The sequence below is a fragment of the Bubalus bubalis genome, chromosome 2 (assembly GCF_019923935.1).
Source record: "Bubalus bubalis isolate 160015118507 breed Murrah chromosome 2, NDDB_SH_1, whole genome shotgun sequence".
Classification (NCBI taxonomy): domain Eukaryota; kingdom Metazoa; phylum Chordata; class Mammalia; order Artiodactyla; family Bovidae; genus Bubalus; species Bubalus bubalis.
In genome coordinates this window covers 63,770,522-63,788,417 of record NC_059158.1, presented here as the reverse complement: position 1 = coordinate 63,788,417, position 17,896 = coordinate 63,770,522, and the positions used below count along the sequence as shown (strand labels likewise).

At 36.2% G+C, this 17,896-nt stretch overlaps 1 protein-coding gene across 1 annotated transcript in view; it reads left to right on the top strand.

The window, feature by feature from the left end:
• Window positions 1–17,324, top strand: part of ZNF804A (zinc finger protein 804A) — a 336,208-nt gene extending 318,884 nt beyond the window's left edge. Inside the window, exons 3-4 of the mRNA XM_006067674.4 lie at window positions 11,817–11,947; window positions 13,657–17,324. Coding sequence (XP_006067736.4) covers window positions 11,817–11,947; window positions 13,657–16,897 — 3,372 coding nt within the window. The 3' untranslated portion in view covers window positions 16,898–17,324. The remainder of the gene's footprint in view (window positions 1–11,816; window positions 11,948–13,656) is intronic.
• Window positions 17,325–17,896: the final 572 nt, after the last annotated feature.

Here is a 17,896-nt window from a genome sequence, read left to right as displayed (position 1 = left end):
CAGCCCCATGGACTGTAGACTGCCAGATTCTTCTCTACATGGAATTCTCCAAGCAAGAATACTGGAGTGGGTTGCCATATCCTTCTCCAGGGGATCTTCCAGACCCAGGGAGCAAACCTGCGTCTCTTACATCTCCTGCATTGGCAGACGGGTTCTTTACCACTAGCGCCACCTAGGAAGTCCTCTATAGCTACAGATACCTTTATATTGTAAAATCATAAGCATGTCATTTTAAAAACTAGCATTATAATACACAATATTCCGGATATATTAAACTCTTAGCATTATTGGTGGTTCAGTTCAGTCGCTCAGTCATGTCTGACTCTTTGTGATCCCATGAACCACAGCACGTGAGGCCTCCCTGTCCATCACCAACTCCTGGGGTTCACCCAAACCCATGTCCATTGAGTTGGTGATGACATCCAACCATCTCATCCTCTGTCGTCCCCTTCTCCTCCTGCTCTCAATCTTTCCCAGCATCAGGGTCTTTTCCAATGAGTCAGTTCTTCGCATCAAGTGGCCAAACTATTGGGATTTCAGCTTCAACATCAATCCTACCAATGAACACCCAGGACTGATTTCCTTCTGATGGACTGGTTAGATCTCCTTGCAGTCCAAGGGGCTCTCAAGAGTCTTCTCCAACACCACAGCTCAAAAGCATCAATTCTTCAGCGCTCAGCCTTCTTCACAGTCCAACTCTCACATCCATACATGACCACTGGAAAAACCATAGCCTTGACTAGATGGACCTTTGTTGACAAAGGAATGTCTCTGCTTTTGAATATGCTATCTAGGTTGGTCATAACTTGCCTTCCAAGGAGTGAGCGTCTTTTAATGTCATGGCTGTAATCACCATCTGTAGTGATTTTGAAGCCCAGAAAAGCAAAGTCTGACACTGTTTCTACTGTTTCCCCATCTATTTGCCATGAAGTGATGGTACCGTATTCCATGATCTTAGTTTTCTGAATGTTGAGCTTTAAGCCAACTTTGTCAGTCTTCTCTTTCACTTTCATCAAGAGGTTCTTTAATAGCTGCATGGTATTTCCTTATGAAATTGAACCATAATTCTGAATATACTTTTGGCTACTGAAGTTGTTTGTGTATTTTTTAAAATAAAAGTGTCAATATTTCTTAGACTCAAGTTTCCATTGCTTTGTCTGTATACCAAAGATCTTACTGAGATTTTTTGCTAACAAATTTTCAAAGCCTCCTATTGTCTGAGAAGTTAATCACTGCAATCCTGTGCCAATTCAATTTGACAAGCATTCATGAGTACTTACAATGTGCAAGACGCTTCTGCTCCAGCACTTAAGAAAATGAACTGAATGGTTGGAAAAATCAGTTTTAGACATAACACATACAGATTGCAAAGAGTTTTATATTAGAAATAGAATGAGTTTTTGTCCATAATGAGAAACTTCAGTTAATGGAATCCAAAGAATGAGAGGCCTTGGGGAAAGATATTGTTCCGATCTGATATGCCATTAAGAGATTAGATGCCTCTAAAGCTGCCAAGAGAAAAGTCCAAAAGATATGCATTCATGATAGTAATGGGAAAAGAAATTTTAAAAAGAAGCTTCCACAGGTTCACTCAGCTTAAAACCATTGATTAGATAATGACTAGAAGGAAATTACACATTGAAGTGTGATACCATTCACTTGAATATCTTAACCTCCCTGAAGAAATATATTTGCTAACATTCTAATAGAACCCAGGGCATAGTGTCTTCCAAGAGAGATAAATTGATTCAGGAAATAGAGATGGTGATTGAGTTGTAATTCTTTGAAGGTATTACTCTGTGTAAGATAGAAAGCATACTTAGATTTTTCAAAAACCATTAAAAATAGTTCATTATAGAAACAACTCTCAGAAATTTAAAGGAAATCTTAAGCCTGTGGAAACAGTAATACTGGGCAATATATTGACTTACTAAGGTACATGAAAATAGGAACAGAAGTATTGAACCAGTTTAAAGGAGTAATGCATTTACTTGTAGTGGAGAAAACACTTAACAAAGTAATTATTATTTTTGTTCTAAATACACATTTTATTTGGTAAAAACTAAGTCCATCTTAAAAGATGACATTGAAAACATCAATCTTGAAATGTAAAAACTAGAATGAACTTTAGATATCATCAGCAACTTCATCTGAGGGAACAAATTTCTAAGAATATGAAAGTAATTATCCAGTCATACATCTAGTAAGTCAATATATAAAGCTAAGATTTCATTCAGCTGCAAATAAAAGTAAAATCAGGTAAAGTTGGCTTTTTTTTTTTTTTTTGCAAGCTACATAGGTAATCCATCCTAGTATAATACATAATTCAATGATGCTATTAGGGGAGGGGGAATCTTTTTTATTTTTTGCTTTGCTATCTTCAGAATCTAGGCCTTCTCTGTCAAGCTGACAGCTTTGCAGCTGAAAAGATGGTTGTTTCTCATCTAAGACTCACAATTGCACATGGGTAGGAAGTGAAAAACATAATTAAAAAAACATATATTTTTTTAATGAGACTTGTTTTTTTAGGTACATGCTCCTCAGAGGCATCTGCTTACAATTCTGTTAGTGAGGTTTGTGTCACATACCCACACATTTCAAGGAGGTTGAAATTTTTATTATTTTAATTGAATATCCTTCTGTCCCTCCCCCCAAATTGGAATTCTACTAACGAATTAGAAGGATGAAGGATATAATGTGAAGGCAATTTGCATTGTTCACCACAAATATCATATCTAGATACTCATCTTTTGGTGAAAACCTGTATTAATCAGGGTTTGCCAGACAAACAGAGCTAATCTCTCTCTCTCTCTTTAGTCACTAAGTTGCGTCTGACTCTTGTGACCCCATGGACTGTAGCCTGCCAGGCTCCTCTGTCCATGGGATTCTCCAGGCAAGAATACTGGAGTGGGTTGCCATTTCCTTCTCCAGGGAATCTTCCTGACCCAGGAATCGAACCGGGGTCTCCTGCATTGCAGGCAGATTCTTTACCAATTGAGCTATGAGGGAAGCCAATAGAGCTAATAGAATATCTATCTATCAGTCTCTCTCGGTCTGTTCACTTCTTTTGAAGAACTGGCTCACACATTGTGGGAGCTGACAAGTCCAAAATGTGCCAGGTTGGAAACCTAAGAAAGAGCTGATGTTGTAGTCTAAAGTCTAAAGGCTGTCTGCAACAGGCTGAATGAAGCCCACCCACATTATGGAAAGTAATCTGCTTTACTAGGATTTAAGGAATAAATCTTATTACTTATCTAATTTAAAGTTTATCTCATGTAAAAATGATCTTAGATTAGATTTATGTCTAAAATATACTGATTTAAATGTTAATATCATCTAAAAAGTTTCTTCACAGTGGTATCTGACATCTAGTCTGGTATTTGACCAAATATCTGGGTTCTATGGCCTAGCCAGATTGACAAGCACAGTTAACTATCTTAAGTCTTTCCCTCATCAATTTGGCACCCACAGATATCTCTTTTAGTTCAGTTCACTCGCTCTGTCATGTCCAACTTTGCTACCCCATGGACTGCAGCAGACCAGGCTTCCCTATCCATCACCAACTCCTGGAGCTTGCTCAAACTCATGATATCCCCTTAAAAGTGAAAGTGAAAGTGACTTTGCTCAGTCGTGTCGGACTTTTTGCGACCCCATGGACTGTAGCCTACCACGCTTCTCCATCCATGGGATTTTCCAGGCAAGAGTACTGGAGTGGGTTGCCATTTCCTTCTCCCCTTAAATTATATTTAATGTCTAAACAAAGACAAAAATAGGTACTTTGCTTCCTAAAATAAACGCATCCTGTATACAACTGAAAAAGCACTAATTTGCTCCCTAGAAGAGGATTAAAATTCTTCGGTAATGTTAGCTCTTCTTGCAATCCTGTTAGTTATATACTATGATATAAATTCAATATATCTTATATGATAACAGAATAAATGAAGAAAGAAAATGTATATGTATTTCATAACTAAAGGAGGAAGAAATACCCATGACAATTATATTAATTAATATAGCTAGTCATGTGATCATAGTTGATATTATTAACTGCTTTATTCCACTACTCATTCCCTTTGCTCTCAACAAGCATCTTAGCTGATCATGGTATTTTCCATGATGGAATGACTCAAACCTTCATTCCTGAGGGGACTGGACCATTACTAGTACTGTCTGAATTGAGTTGTTGTAGTTTTCCATTGACCTTCTTTAATCACAGGGCATGATAACTCTGGGACACCAAAAGGGAGCTCCTGTATTCCAGACAACTTTCCTCACCACTATTGTGGCTAGTAGTTCATTGTCTCCTTGGTGATCAGGATCAGTCATTTCACCCAGCACAGTGCCACCCTTCTTTGCAGGTTGATTCAGTATAAAAAGCCCAAAGCAGCAAAGCAAAAAATTTAATTCCCAGTTCAGTGGAATAATCTATGTATCTCCTGGGTGGAATTATCCTCCAATTTGGAACTAAGACTTCTAGGACAGAAAAGCATAAGTTTGTGGGTACAGAAATCAAAGATTTTGCTAGTGGACCACTAGGGATAGTAGTGAGTGATGCCACCTCAGTTTCTACCCCTTGATTTTGAATCCTTCAGTCCTGGTTATGAGAAAAATAACACTATATATTGGACACTAATTCAGAGGACATACAGCCTCTTGGACAACATTGCTCCAGCCCTGCTAGGTATCAACACCTAGCAATTTAACTCTAGATATAACTGAGCCTTCTAAAGGTCATTCCTCCCTTCTTTCAAACCAGCTACTTCAAAACAGTGGGGAACATGGTAAGACCAGTGAATTCTATGAGCATGGGCCCACTTCCACACTTTTTCTTTCTTTGCTGTGAAGACAGTTTCTTAATCAGAGCAATGATCATAAACGTGGAGTACCATAATGATGGAAATGGCATTCTGTAGGCCCATAGTTTGCAGTTGCTGTTGTTTTTAATTTTATTTGTTTATTTGACTGCATTGGGTCCTAGTTGAGGCACACAGGATCTTCATTGCATCATGTGGCATCTTTTCCTTGCAGCTCACAGACTCTTTAGTTGTGATGCACAGGCTTAGTTGCTCTGCAGCATGTAGGATCTTAGTTCCCCAGCCAGGGATTAAACCTGCATCCCTGCATTATAAGGCATATTCTTAACCACTGGACAACAAAAGAAGTCCACATAGACTGTAGCTTTGACAGAAGTGTTACAGGGAAGGTAAGTTCATATCCAGAGTAAATGTCTATTGCAGGAAGAGCAAAACTACTGCATCTTTTTTTTTTTTTTTTTTTGGAAGGTTGCTGCCCAGTGTAATTAACCTGCCACCAGCTAATGGCTGATCACTCCAGGGAACAATGCCATCTTGGGGACTCAGTGTTGATTTCTGTTACCAGCAGAGTGGGCAGAGTGTTAACCAGAGTAGCCCTGGCTCATAGCCAGTATGAAGCTGGGGTTCTCAGTCCCACAAACACAAGCAAATTAACTCTACCAACAACCTTAGGGAGGTTGTGAGATGATTTTTTTCCAACACAAGTCTCCAGATGAGAAAACATCTTGATCAACAACTTCACTGAGCACAGAACAGGCATATTCATCTACAGAAATATGGAGATAATAATGCATGCTATTTATAGCTGTTAAATTTGTGGTGATTTTTAAAACAGAAATAAAGAATAAGCCTAATAAAAAAACCTTCCCTAATCACTCTATTTGAAATTGTGGCCCCATGGACTGTAGCCTGCCAGGCTCTTTTGTCCATGGGGATTCTCCAGGCAAGAACACTAGAGTGGGTTGCCATGCCCTCCTCTAGGGGATCTTCTCAACCCAGGGATCGAATGCAGATCTCCCACATTGCAGGCTGATTTTTTACCATCTGAGCCACCCGGGAAGCCCTTACTTCCTACACCCTCAGCTTAAATTCATTTCATCCATAGCACTTTTCACTATCTACTGTACTATACAACTGACTTATTTATAAGTTTTAATGTACGTTTCTCTCAACTGTGACAAAAAATTCATGCAACGAACAGAGCTTTTATCCTCCTTTACAGATATATCAACAGTGCTTAGAATAACAGCTGACAGGTAATGGGCATTCAAGAAGTATTTGCTGAAAGATAAATGAATATTTGCAATACATCCCAATGAACCTGACCTAAAGAGTTAGGCATCTTGAATAACATATTGCAGAGTAAACACAGGAGATAAATCACATGAAATGTTCCTGGAAATCCTGATTCCAGTCTGGTTCTACCACTTGCACACATCTCTGAACAAGTCTAAAATTTGCTTAACTTTCGCTTTGTCATCTCTAAATATGGATAATAAGGCTAGGTCTGTTTGCTTTCATGCTTATTTTCAAAGTAATGTATATAATACTGTGTAATAAATTTTAAGGAACAGTATTAATTTTAAATGAAGAGATACAAGTGGCTGTTATGTATGTAAAAATATTTCCACTTCCTAGTAAGCAAATGAATCATAGCAAAACATTAAATAATATATCACTTATTGGCTGCCAATAAGTATATCATAATATATATATAATATATCACTTATTGTCTGTCATCCCTCTAAATTAAACAAATTTAGAGGGATGCTGCCCAGTATTGGATAAGGTATATATTCTCATATGCTGTTGGGAACAGTACAATGATGGTATAAGGCTATGTACAGCAGTTTGGAAAATCTCAAAAAGTGCATTTTGATCTTTATTTTAGTGTTTCTTGTAGGAACCTGTCCTTTGGGTATAATTAGACAGGTGTACATAATATACATATAAGAATGTTCATGAAAGTTTGGTTTGCAATTGTAAAACAATGTAATTTATCTAAATGTTTGCACAGAAACTGCTGAGTCTTTTAAGTGCTATTTTCCTTTCTCTTGCTTTTTCTCTATTTCTCACATTGATTAAACCTTTGCCACTCTCTAAACACCATCACTAACTTGAGGCCAGGATTGTTATAACTTTCCCAACCATCCAACTCCATGGGTTTTCCTGAGACCATATCTGAGGATTAATGACCTTGTGTTGCCCTTGTGATATTCTGTTTCTCTATAGACTAAGAGAAGTAAATTAGTGGGAAAGTAGAATAGACCCTCTGAGATGGTATCATAACCAAAGAATATTGATTTCTGTTTTTTCTTTCTTTAGTGCATATTTTTAAAGTATATATTGAATTATATGTGAGCATACATTACAATTTGTTTTGCAATGCAGTAGACAGACCACATCCACCCACAAGTTCCTTTTAACATACTTTTAATTTTCTAATTCTTGCTGACTGTCATACCTGTCTTGACATTTATCACCAAGAATTTTCTAGGAGTGATTCTCAATAAATTGTTGAGGAAGCTTTTGAAGTAACATTGATATTTCCATAAGCCTCACTGGTAAAATCTTGTATATTCCTTTGTGTGGAACTTAAGTTTTCTTTCCATTTGGCATTCTCAGAAGAATTCACTTGGTTTCTATTTTTTTACCTTTCAAAATTACTCTTATACTTATAAAATATTATGTAGGACTTTATTTTGCTGCAGAAAAATGCAAGAAAGGATATAAAGACTGATAAATTCTATCCTAAAACTGACCAAAGTATTTGGCCAGACCTATAACCTCTGCAATTTCCTAGGTGGCTCAGTGGTGAAATAATCTGCCTCCCAATGCAGGAGATGAAGGAGACTCCAATTTGATCTCTGGTCATGAAGATTCCCCTGCAGAAGGAAACGGCAACCCACTCCTAGTATTCTTTCCCAGAGAATTCTGTGGACAGAGGAACCTGGCAGGCTACAGTCCATAGGGTCAGAAAGAGTCGGACGTGACTGAGCACACACAGCATATATAACCTCTACAACTAAGTAGTCCCTAAATATTAGTCAAGTTTATTTACCTTGATATTAGGAAGTCTATCACCGAGATAAGAAAACTTTTATGTATATAAAGGGAGATTGAGATCAATAGATTCAATACATTACTTGAATGTAATTTGGTGGATCCAACCAGTCCATCCTAAAGGAAATCAGTCCTGAATATTCACTGGAAAGACTGATGCTGAAGCTGAAACTCCAATATTTTGGACACCTGATGTGAAGAACTGACTTATTTGAAAAGAACCTGATGCTGGGAAAGATTGAAGTCAGGAGGAGAAGGGGACGACAGAGGATGAGATGGTTGGATGGCATCACCGATGCAATGGACATGAGTTTGAGTAGGTTCCAGGAGTTGGTGATGTACAGGGAGGACTGGCATGCTGCAGTCCATGGGGTTGCAAAGATTCAAACATGACTGAGTGACTGAACTGAACTGAACTTACAACCTCTGCAAGACAAAAACAACATCTGCATTCTTCTCTAAATCATCATTTAGGAGCTGATTCTGCCATGTCACTCACTCAGTTATTTCACAGCTATACCACAACTGTTTTGGCATTTGAAAATTGACAGACTCCTTGATATTTAACTATTATATCAGTAGAAATGGATTAAGTAAAATCATAATGGTTAATTTGAAACTGTAAACAGTGGATTCCTAGCAATTTCATATACTTGCTTTAGAAAAGCTTTGCTTTTTGTTAGAAGCATTATACATTTAACTTGCATATATATATATATATATATATATATATACACACACACATATATAACAAATATATCAGAAATTAACATTTATTCTAAAAATGTTATTAAAAATAGTCATCTATTTTTCTTAATTGTAGGATTTCTTAATTGAAGGATCTAGTAGGAAAAATTATGTCATTGCTAAAATATTGCTATATATAAATAGAACTTCTTAAAAACTTTGAATGTTAGTTGTTAGTTCTTTCATTGATATTGCAGCATTCTTGCTTTATTTCACGTGGCACTTTGATTTTTAAAATGTTTAGAGAATTTATCTTCAAATTCTCTCTTAGCATCCTCCTCCTAACCCAAACCCTCTCTTGATTGACTGTCTGTTTGTTAAAATGGCAGGTGTTATTTTTCAGTAAAGGTAATGCATATCCTTTAGGTCATTCAATTATGCACACCCAATAAATCACTAATTCTACTTTTTCTCTCCACTGTGACTCCTTTAGAAAAGGTTTTTAATGTTTTTAGCTGGTTCATTGTAAAATTCTATTTATTGGTCACTTTGTCTTTAATTTTACTCCATGGCAAAATTTCATGCATAACGATGCCAAAAGAATCTTAATAAAATGAAAATTGTATCATGGCAAAACAAAATAAAAAGAAAATCGTATTGTGACATTGAATTTTTTAAACTCCCCTTAATGTTTTCTACAGTCACATTAAGTCATATGTTAGACAGGGTCCCCCAGGAAATGGTTGGACCTTATAATTCATTAAGTCTTGCTACTTCCACACATACACTCTGCTGTAGCCATGCTTCTTTAAATCATGCATTTTTTCAGAATCTGCATGCTCTTATTTCTGTGTTATACAAAACTGGTTTATTTGCCCTGAAATATCCTCCCACTTCCAACATTCAACCCTTCTTCTTCATGTTTTTACATCTTTAAAACCTAGATCAAGTGTGGCTTTTCTCAGGAGCCTAACTAGGGATTTTGGGTGCACCCCTGTACTGTCCTCATAGGTCACAAAAAGATTTCCTCAACCACTGATTGCCATTATCTTTTCCTGTGTGCCTTTTCTCCCTATTTTTGTGAAATGTATATAAATATACACTCACTTGTCCACACATACAGTCACAAACACACACACACACACCAGATAAAGGTAAAAACACATCTTTTACCTTTTTAAAAATATCCTAGCCATTTAACAGAGTAACCACGGCTGGTGATCAATAAGTTGTTGAATGAATTTTGATATGACCTCAAGATTTTAGGAGACAGAGATAACCAAAACCATGAACATTTAAAATTTAGAATTAAAACTTTCTTGCCCTATTATACTTTAATTCTACATATTTTCAAAAACTATAAATGGTTGAATATGTGTTATAAAATTGCAGCTACTTTTGTTATATCAATTCAATAATATATCAAAATTTTACTTTTATGAATGGCAACCCACTCCAGTACTCTTGCCTAGAAAATCCCATGGACGGAGGAGCCTGGTAGGTTGCAGTCCATGGGGTCACTAGGAGTTGAACATGACTGAGCGACTTCAATTTCACTTTTCACTTTCATGCATTGGAGAAGGAAATGGCAACCCACTCCAGTGTTCTTGCCTGGAGAACCCCAGGGACAGCAGAACCTGGTGGGCTGCCGTCTATGGGGTCGCAGAGAGTCAGACATGACTGAAACAACTTAGCAGCAGCAGCAGCACAAGTTAGACATTTATGACATGGTCTTTATTTTATTTAAATTCAGCTTTAAATAAACTCCTTCACAAATATGTCAATGCAAATTGTCTCAAAAGTTTTTGTTCAATCACTTCATGGAAATGTGATTAGTATATGCTTTATTCTCTTAAATTCCTATTTTAAGACTCTGATATGTCATGACGGCATGACAAGAATTCCACAGGAAAATACAGTACTTAAAAAATTTTTTTTTAAAGTTTTTAATGGCTGTATACTGTTTCTGTGAAAAGACTATAGTGAAAATATTTGGGGCATGGGACTGCTTTGGTATCTCTTAAATCATGCCACATACATGGCTATTTATCAGTTTTATTCAACTTGACATGTTATTTTTCTATCCTTCAATCACAAACCTCAACTCCTTTAATAAGGATGAAACATATGCTCAATGTAACAAGAATTTTCACAATAATACTGCTAATTTTCTTCCTAGATCTTGAATTATTTGAGAAATATGCCTGATATTTGAGGGATGGGATTATTTTAAATCACATTATTAGTGGGAATTTGCCTTGTAGATCCATGTAAGACATTTACTCTTCTTAGAAAATATGAAAAAGATCAGATACCTTTCTAATGTAGAGCATATCAGCAGAAATAGAGATACAGACATAGAGAACAAATGTAAGATGCCAAGAAAGGAAGGAGGGGTGGGATGAATTGGGAGATTGGAATTGACATATATACATCGCTATGTATAAAATGATTACTAAAGAGAACCTTTCGTATAGCACAAGAAACTACTTACTGCTCTTTGGTGACCTAAATAGGAAGGAAATCCAAAAAAGAGGGGATATATGTATACAAATGGCTGATTAATTTTCCTGTACAGTAGAAAGTGACACGATATTGTAAAGCAACTGTACTCTAAGACAAATTTTAAAACGATGGAATTTATTACACACAACTAAAATACACAAGCTAATTGGATTTGTTTTAAAAATTAGTTTATTTTTTTAAGACTCCAACAATTTCCCAGATGGTGCTAGTGGTAAAGAACTTGCCTGCCAATGCAGGAGTCGTAAGAGATACAGGTTCAGTCCCTGAGTTGAGAAGATCCCCTGAAGGAAGACGTGGCAACCCACTCCAGTATTCTTGCTTGGAGAAGACCGTGAACAGAGGAACCTGGGGGACTACAATCCATAGGGTGGCACAGAGTCGGACACGACTGAAACAACTTAGCACACATACACGCACAAGACTCCAACACTTCATCTGAATTAGGCAGAGAACCTTGGCAGGCAACAATCAATAAGCAAAGATAAAATTTCCAGTTTATTAAGGCATAGGCATACCTTTTAATACCATGTAATGATGTGTTTTGGCACTCTTTTTACAAGCCAAAAATGCAAGAACGTATTTTGTTAGAAGTAGATTGTCACAAATGCTGTACTTTCCTTAGATGAGATCAAAGATGATGCATTAGAAAATTTCAATAACAATAATAATGACTTTGACATTACTATAGACTCAAATGCTATTAATCATTTTCATATTTTTTAATAGAGGCTCAAAGAACTGAAACAAAGGGAATTTGCTCGAAATGTAGCATCTAAATCCAGGAAAGATGAAAGAAAACAGGAAAAGGCACTCCAACGCCTGCACAAGCTGGCCGAGCTAAGAAAGGAAACTGTATGGTGAGTGTGCAGTGAAATGTTTTCTTAAAACATGATGACAAAAAAAGGAAATGAATAAAGGGCACAAATCTATTTATTTCTGTACCCAGAATAAGACAATCACATTTTCATAACTTTCTGTGGCCTGTGAACAGTAAATTGAATTTGAGATTTAGGCAAACACCTTTTTAATGCACATTTCAACAAAAAACCAAATTGCTGCAATTTTAGTTTCTAAAAATTAATTTTACATTATTAATCAAGTTGTGTTAATAGAAAGCCATTCTATTTCTTATTGAAATTCAAAACATTTGATTAAAGAAGAGATGTAAGCACCATCTCATAGCCCTTGTTATAAGTAGAGTTCTAAGTGGAAGCTATTTTTTAATTGAAAATTTGGAGAACTTTTATTTGAAATGATCTTTAAGAATACATATGGAAGGAGAAAAAGAAATAGTGTTAGGGAATACTGACATATCAAAACATTGTTTGAGATGTCAGATTTTAAAAGCCAAAATAAAGTGTAAATATATCTGGAATCCTATAGTGAACTGTTAAAACCAAACAAAACCGCTATTCAATTATACCAACCAGGTATTTTTATTCTGTGCAGTAAAAAATGAAAAATTATACAAGTGCAAGTTTACATTTCAGACTATTATAGTACCTATGTAATTTAATGCCCTATAAGTATCCTTTGCAAATGTAAAGTATAATATTTTAAAAGAAATAGACTTGATAATAAGACATGTACAGAAGAAGCAAAACTTCTTATCTAAGTTACTTTTCTTAGCATACAGTACATATTTCACCTTACATACACACACACCATTTTTCCCAATAATTTGGTGCCTCTAATAAGATGCAAATTAAGAATTAGTGGTGTTTCTTACTGTCATACAAAACAGTGAACAAGTACCTTGTATTAAAGTTTAAAGAAATAATTTTATTAAAAAATTTGAGACCATTTATTATCTCTCAGAAACTAACATTTTAGAAAATCAGGGGAAATTCTGCACAGCGTGATTCTTTTGGGGCAAAGATGATATTTAGTTAGTTCTTTGTTTATGTGCTGGACAGTATAGTTCTTTTTTATAAAAACTCACTATTTATGGTATCCTGTGATGCCAAATAAATAGAAACCACAACCTATATTTATTCTATATAATGTTATAATGGATAACTTCAGGATAATTTTTCAATATTAAGAATGGCAATTCCAAAAGACTTAAAGCTCTCATTGAGCATATCACAGAGTCTTGATAGACACTTAATGAGCATTGGTTGAATTGTTGAACTGAATTCCCAGTCCTGTTTACATCATGACAGAGTTTTTCTTTTAACTTTCTTCATATTCTCCATATAGGATCACTGATATTAAATATTTGTGAATTAAAAGTATTTTTTAAGAGAATTCTGTATCCCAAAATGTCACTGATGGGGGGAAAGAAACATTTTTATTCTGGAAACCCTGGCCGAAAGTCTTTGACCATTGTTGTTAATAGCAGTAAAAGTAACTTGAAGAGGTCATCTCCAAGTGATCCCAAACAATATCCAATAACTAAATTAAATTGCGATACTATGGAAGTCAATTGCACTACATGAATGTAATTATCTTACAAAGATTTAAGAACTTGAAAGAAATCTTATGATGACATTTCTAAGATGTAAATACTTGTTTTTCCTCAAAAGTGTCTTATCTGAAAACATATTTTTGTTTCTTTCTGTAGCGCTCCTGGAAGTGGTCCTATGTTCAAGTCAACGACTGTTACTGTGAGAGAAAATTGTAATGAAATTTCCCAAAGAGCTGTTGTGGATTCAGTTAATAACCAGGAAGATTTTAAATGCACTTTGATTCATAGCCAAGAGAAGGCTAAAGATGTTACCACTCTTGCTGCAGATCCAGAAAGCACAAAGAGTTATATGGCCAAAAATAACCAACTTGAAGATCAAGCCCAGGGGATTCACAGACACAAAATTGGCTTTTCTTTTGCATTTCCAAAGAAAGCATCCGTGAAACTGGAGTCCTCAGCTGCAGCCTTCTCTGAATACAATGATGATGCCTCTGCGGAAAAAGGATTTAGCAGAAAAAGTAGATTTGTCCCGGGTGCTTGTCATCTTCAACTATCTTCACCAACAGATGTGCTTTTGAATTCCGTGGAGAAAGCAAACTCTTTTCATCCACCAGAGGGAATGTGCACTGACAAAGAAACTACTCAAACTCAAGAGATGAAAGAAGTTTCTAGTGAAAAAGATCCATTATTATTACCTCCATTTTGCCAGTTTCAGCTCCCTTCATCATCTGATGCAGATAATTGTCAAATTTCAGTCCCTTCAGCAGATCAGATTTCACCAGAAGATATTCTTATTAATGAAGACATACCTATAAATGGTAACACTTCTGAATTGCTAGGAAATAAATCCATAGTTCTTGATATGGCTAATGACAACATGTCTTTGCAGACTACCACCAAGGAAACTGTTAAGGACAATGTGACATCCACAATTGAAGCTGAAAATAAAAATCACGGTCTGGACGTGTTGACCCCTGTAAATTCTGAAGAGGATAATATAACCTTACACACACAAAAAGATTTATATAAAAGACCATGTGAGCCATTTATACCTGTACTTAACAAAGATGGATCCACAGTTCTTCAGTGGCCATCAGAAATGCTGACATATACCACCACTCAACCATCAATTTCCTATAGCTGTAATCCTCTCTGTTTTGACTTCAAGTCCACTAAATTAAACAACAAGCTAGATAAAAATAAGCTGCCCTTAAGTGATCTTTCTTCTCAGCAGAAGGGAGAAGAAATTTACAAGAACCCAGTTTTGGACTGCAAGGATACATCTATGGCAGGACTCACTGATTATGAAATTGGAGGTAGCAGAAATGAACATACCCAAGTCACTTCTCATCTGACTGATGATACTGTCTCCAATAGCTGTGATTCTGGAAAAAATGAGAGTATGGGTCAGAGGTATAAAAATATTTCCTGTAGGATCAGAAAAACAAAAAAATATACTTTTACTAAAAATCAGATAAAGCCAGATGCTATAGATGGGAAATACAACAAAATAAGATTGAAAAATACTCATGAACGTTGGTTCCATAAAAGTAGAAGAAAGAAAAAAAGAAAGTTATGTCACCATAATTATGGAGAGAAAACCAAAGAATCAGAAACACGCTTCAAAATGGAAACAGAAAATAGTTACACTGATACAACTAGGAAAAATCTACTGGAAACAATTTCAGAAAAACAGTATTCAGCTGCAGAGCAACTATTGGACTCACAGCAATTACCTGATAAAAGGCCTAAATCTACATCCATATACTTAAGTGAAAATGAAGAAATGTGTAAAACCTGGAACACTGAATACAATAATAATACTATTATCAGTTCTAAAAACTACTGCAAAAACAGCTCAGTTGTCTTAAATGGACAATCCAATTCTACAATGATACATTCTGCAAAACATAATTTAACATACTCCAGAACATACTGTAGTTGGAAAGCTAAAATGTCCAGCTGTGGTCATGATCACAGATGCCTAGTTCTTCAGAATGAAATGAAATGCATGAGTCAGAGCCAGGCTGTTAAAAGAGGTTATAATTCTCTCATTAATGAATCAGAAAGATGCCATCGAAAGCGTAGACAACATTCATATTCTTATTCTTCAGACGAAAGTTTAAATCGACAGAATTATCTACCAGAAGAATTCTTGACGTCACGTCGTGCTTCTGCTCCTTGCAAACCTAAGAGGAAACAGAGGAGAAAAAGAAATCGATTCCACATGGGTTTTGAAGCTCTGGAACTCAAAGAGAAAACAGATTATCCCAAGAAAGGCAATTCTTCCTTACATCACCAGGATAAAATAGTAAGTGAAGATGGAAAAGAGGAAGTAAAACCACAGGAAACTGCAGATGTCAAAAGGAACTCAGAACAACTAGACCAAGTAGAAAACAAACTGGCTGTGCCCACCAGCAGCCCTCTTCCTTCTGAAGCCAATGATGAAACTCAGCAGGTTGTAATGGAGACCACTTCTGGTGAACTGTCAGAGATTTCCAGTGAACCCACCACATCAACCTATACAGTTAGTGCCCCAGCAAAAGGAGGAATAGACAGTACCTTGCTTGAACACAAAGAAAGAAGTGAGGATACAAATGTCAATGAAAAGCAAATTCCTTTCAAGGTGCCTAATATTGAAAGGAACTTTAGACAGTCACAACCTAAATCGTTCCTTTGTCATTATGAACTGGCTGAAGCCCTTCCACAAGGCAAGATGAATGAGGCATCAACGGAGTGGCTGTGTTTTAATTCAGGAATCCTTAATGCACAACCACCATTGCCATTCAAAGAAGCACATGTCAGTGGCCATACCTTTGTAACAACAGAGCAGATCCTGGCTCCATTAGCTTTACCAGAACAGGCATTATTGATTCCGATAGAAAACCATGACAAGTTCAAAAACCTACCATGTGAAGTATACCAGCACATCCTACCGCCAAACATGCTGGCCAACAAGGTCAAGTTCACTTTTCCTCCAACCGCCCTCGCACCCCCCAGCACACCTCTGCAGCCTTTGCCTTTGCAGCAGCCCCTGTGTTCTACCTCTGTCTCTACTATCCACCACACTGTTTTACAACAGCATGCGGCAGCGGCTGCAGCGGCAGCGGCAGCGGCAGCTGCAGGAACCTTTAAAGTGCTTCAACCACGCCAACAGTTTCTGTCCCACGTCCCAGCTCTCACCAGAACATCATTACCTCAGATCTCAGTAGGACCAGTAGGACCGAGGCTTTGTCCTGGGAGTCAGCCAGCTTTTGTTGCTCCTCCTCAGGTGCCAATCATCCCAGCTTCCGTCCTTCATCCTAGCCATCTGGCTTTCCCACCTTTGCCCCATGCCCTCTTCCCTTCGCTGCTCTCTCCCCACCCTACCGTCATCCCACTGCAGCCCCTATTCTAGTCATCACCATGAGAGGGAAAGAAAATATCCATGTGAAAACTACTGCCATATGTGTTAATGCTCATTAAGTGGATAATAGCCTATTTAAATGGTGGAAATAAACTAGCTCAAATATGGCTTCATTGATATGAAATCACTTACTATAAGTGTAATGATGCAAATAAATTCTTAAGCTTCTGATATATAATATTATTAAGGCACTGAATAGTTTGAAAATCAATATAATCTATGCTGTATATCAAAATGATGTCTTAAGAGTATGTATAATGTATATAAAATATATTTATAGTACTGTAATTTATGTTGTAAAGTATGCCCTTCATTTTTTTTAATCTTTGTGTATTTGCACCTATTTAATGTTTAGACAAAGCTGATGGCACTATGTTTTGTACCATGTTCCTTGAAACTGTAAATTCAGTGAAAAATATCTCTTGCAATAAATTTTTGTTAAATATTTAAGTAAATCAAAACCTTGTTTTTAGTTGATTTTCACTGGGGATTGTATAGTAACAATAGGTTTTGAATTTATATTGTTTCCTCTGTTTATTGACATCTCTGAACCTTAGAGGTTCAGCAAAGAATCTTTGCCATTCTATCGGTACTTATACTAAAATACTGTCTTTCAGAATAAGTATAACAAGTCTATTCACTTTTCTGTTTTTCATACTGTTGCATATACTCAGAGTTTACTATATTTCATGAACGCTTGATCTAAATAATGAGCCATGGAAATTCTTGTTAAAGTAATGTTAGTATTTGGTGGAGTGGAAGCAAATAACTACAATATGCAAAGTATTTAGTATTCTTCCCGGGACTATAAAACAGTACTAGTAGATAAGACATAGCAAGTAACCAATATAAGTTCTTATGACATTTTTGTATGTCAAAAATTACCAAATGTATTGTGTTTTTAATTATTGCAGGAAATACACATATATAAGAATGTTGGCATGGATTAAGGAATAAGTTTAATTAACCACTAACCATTATATAACACCT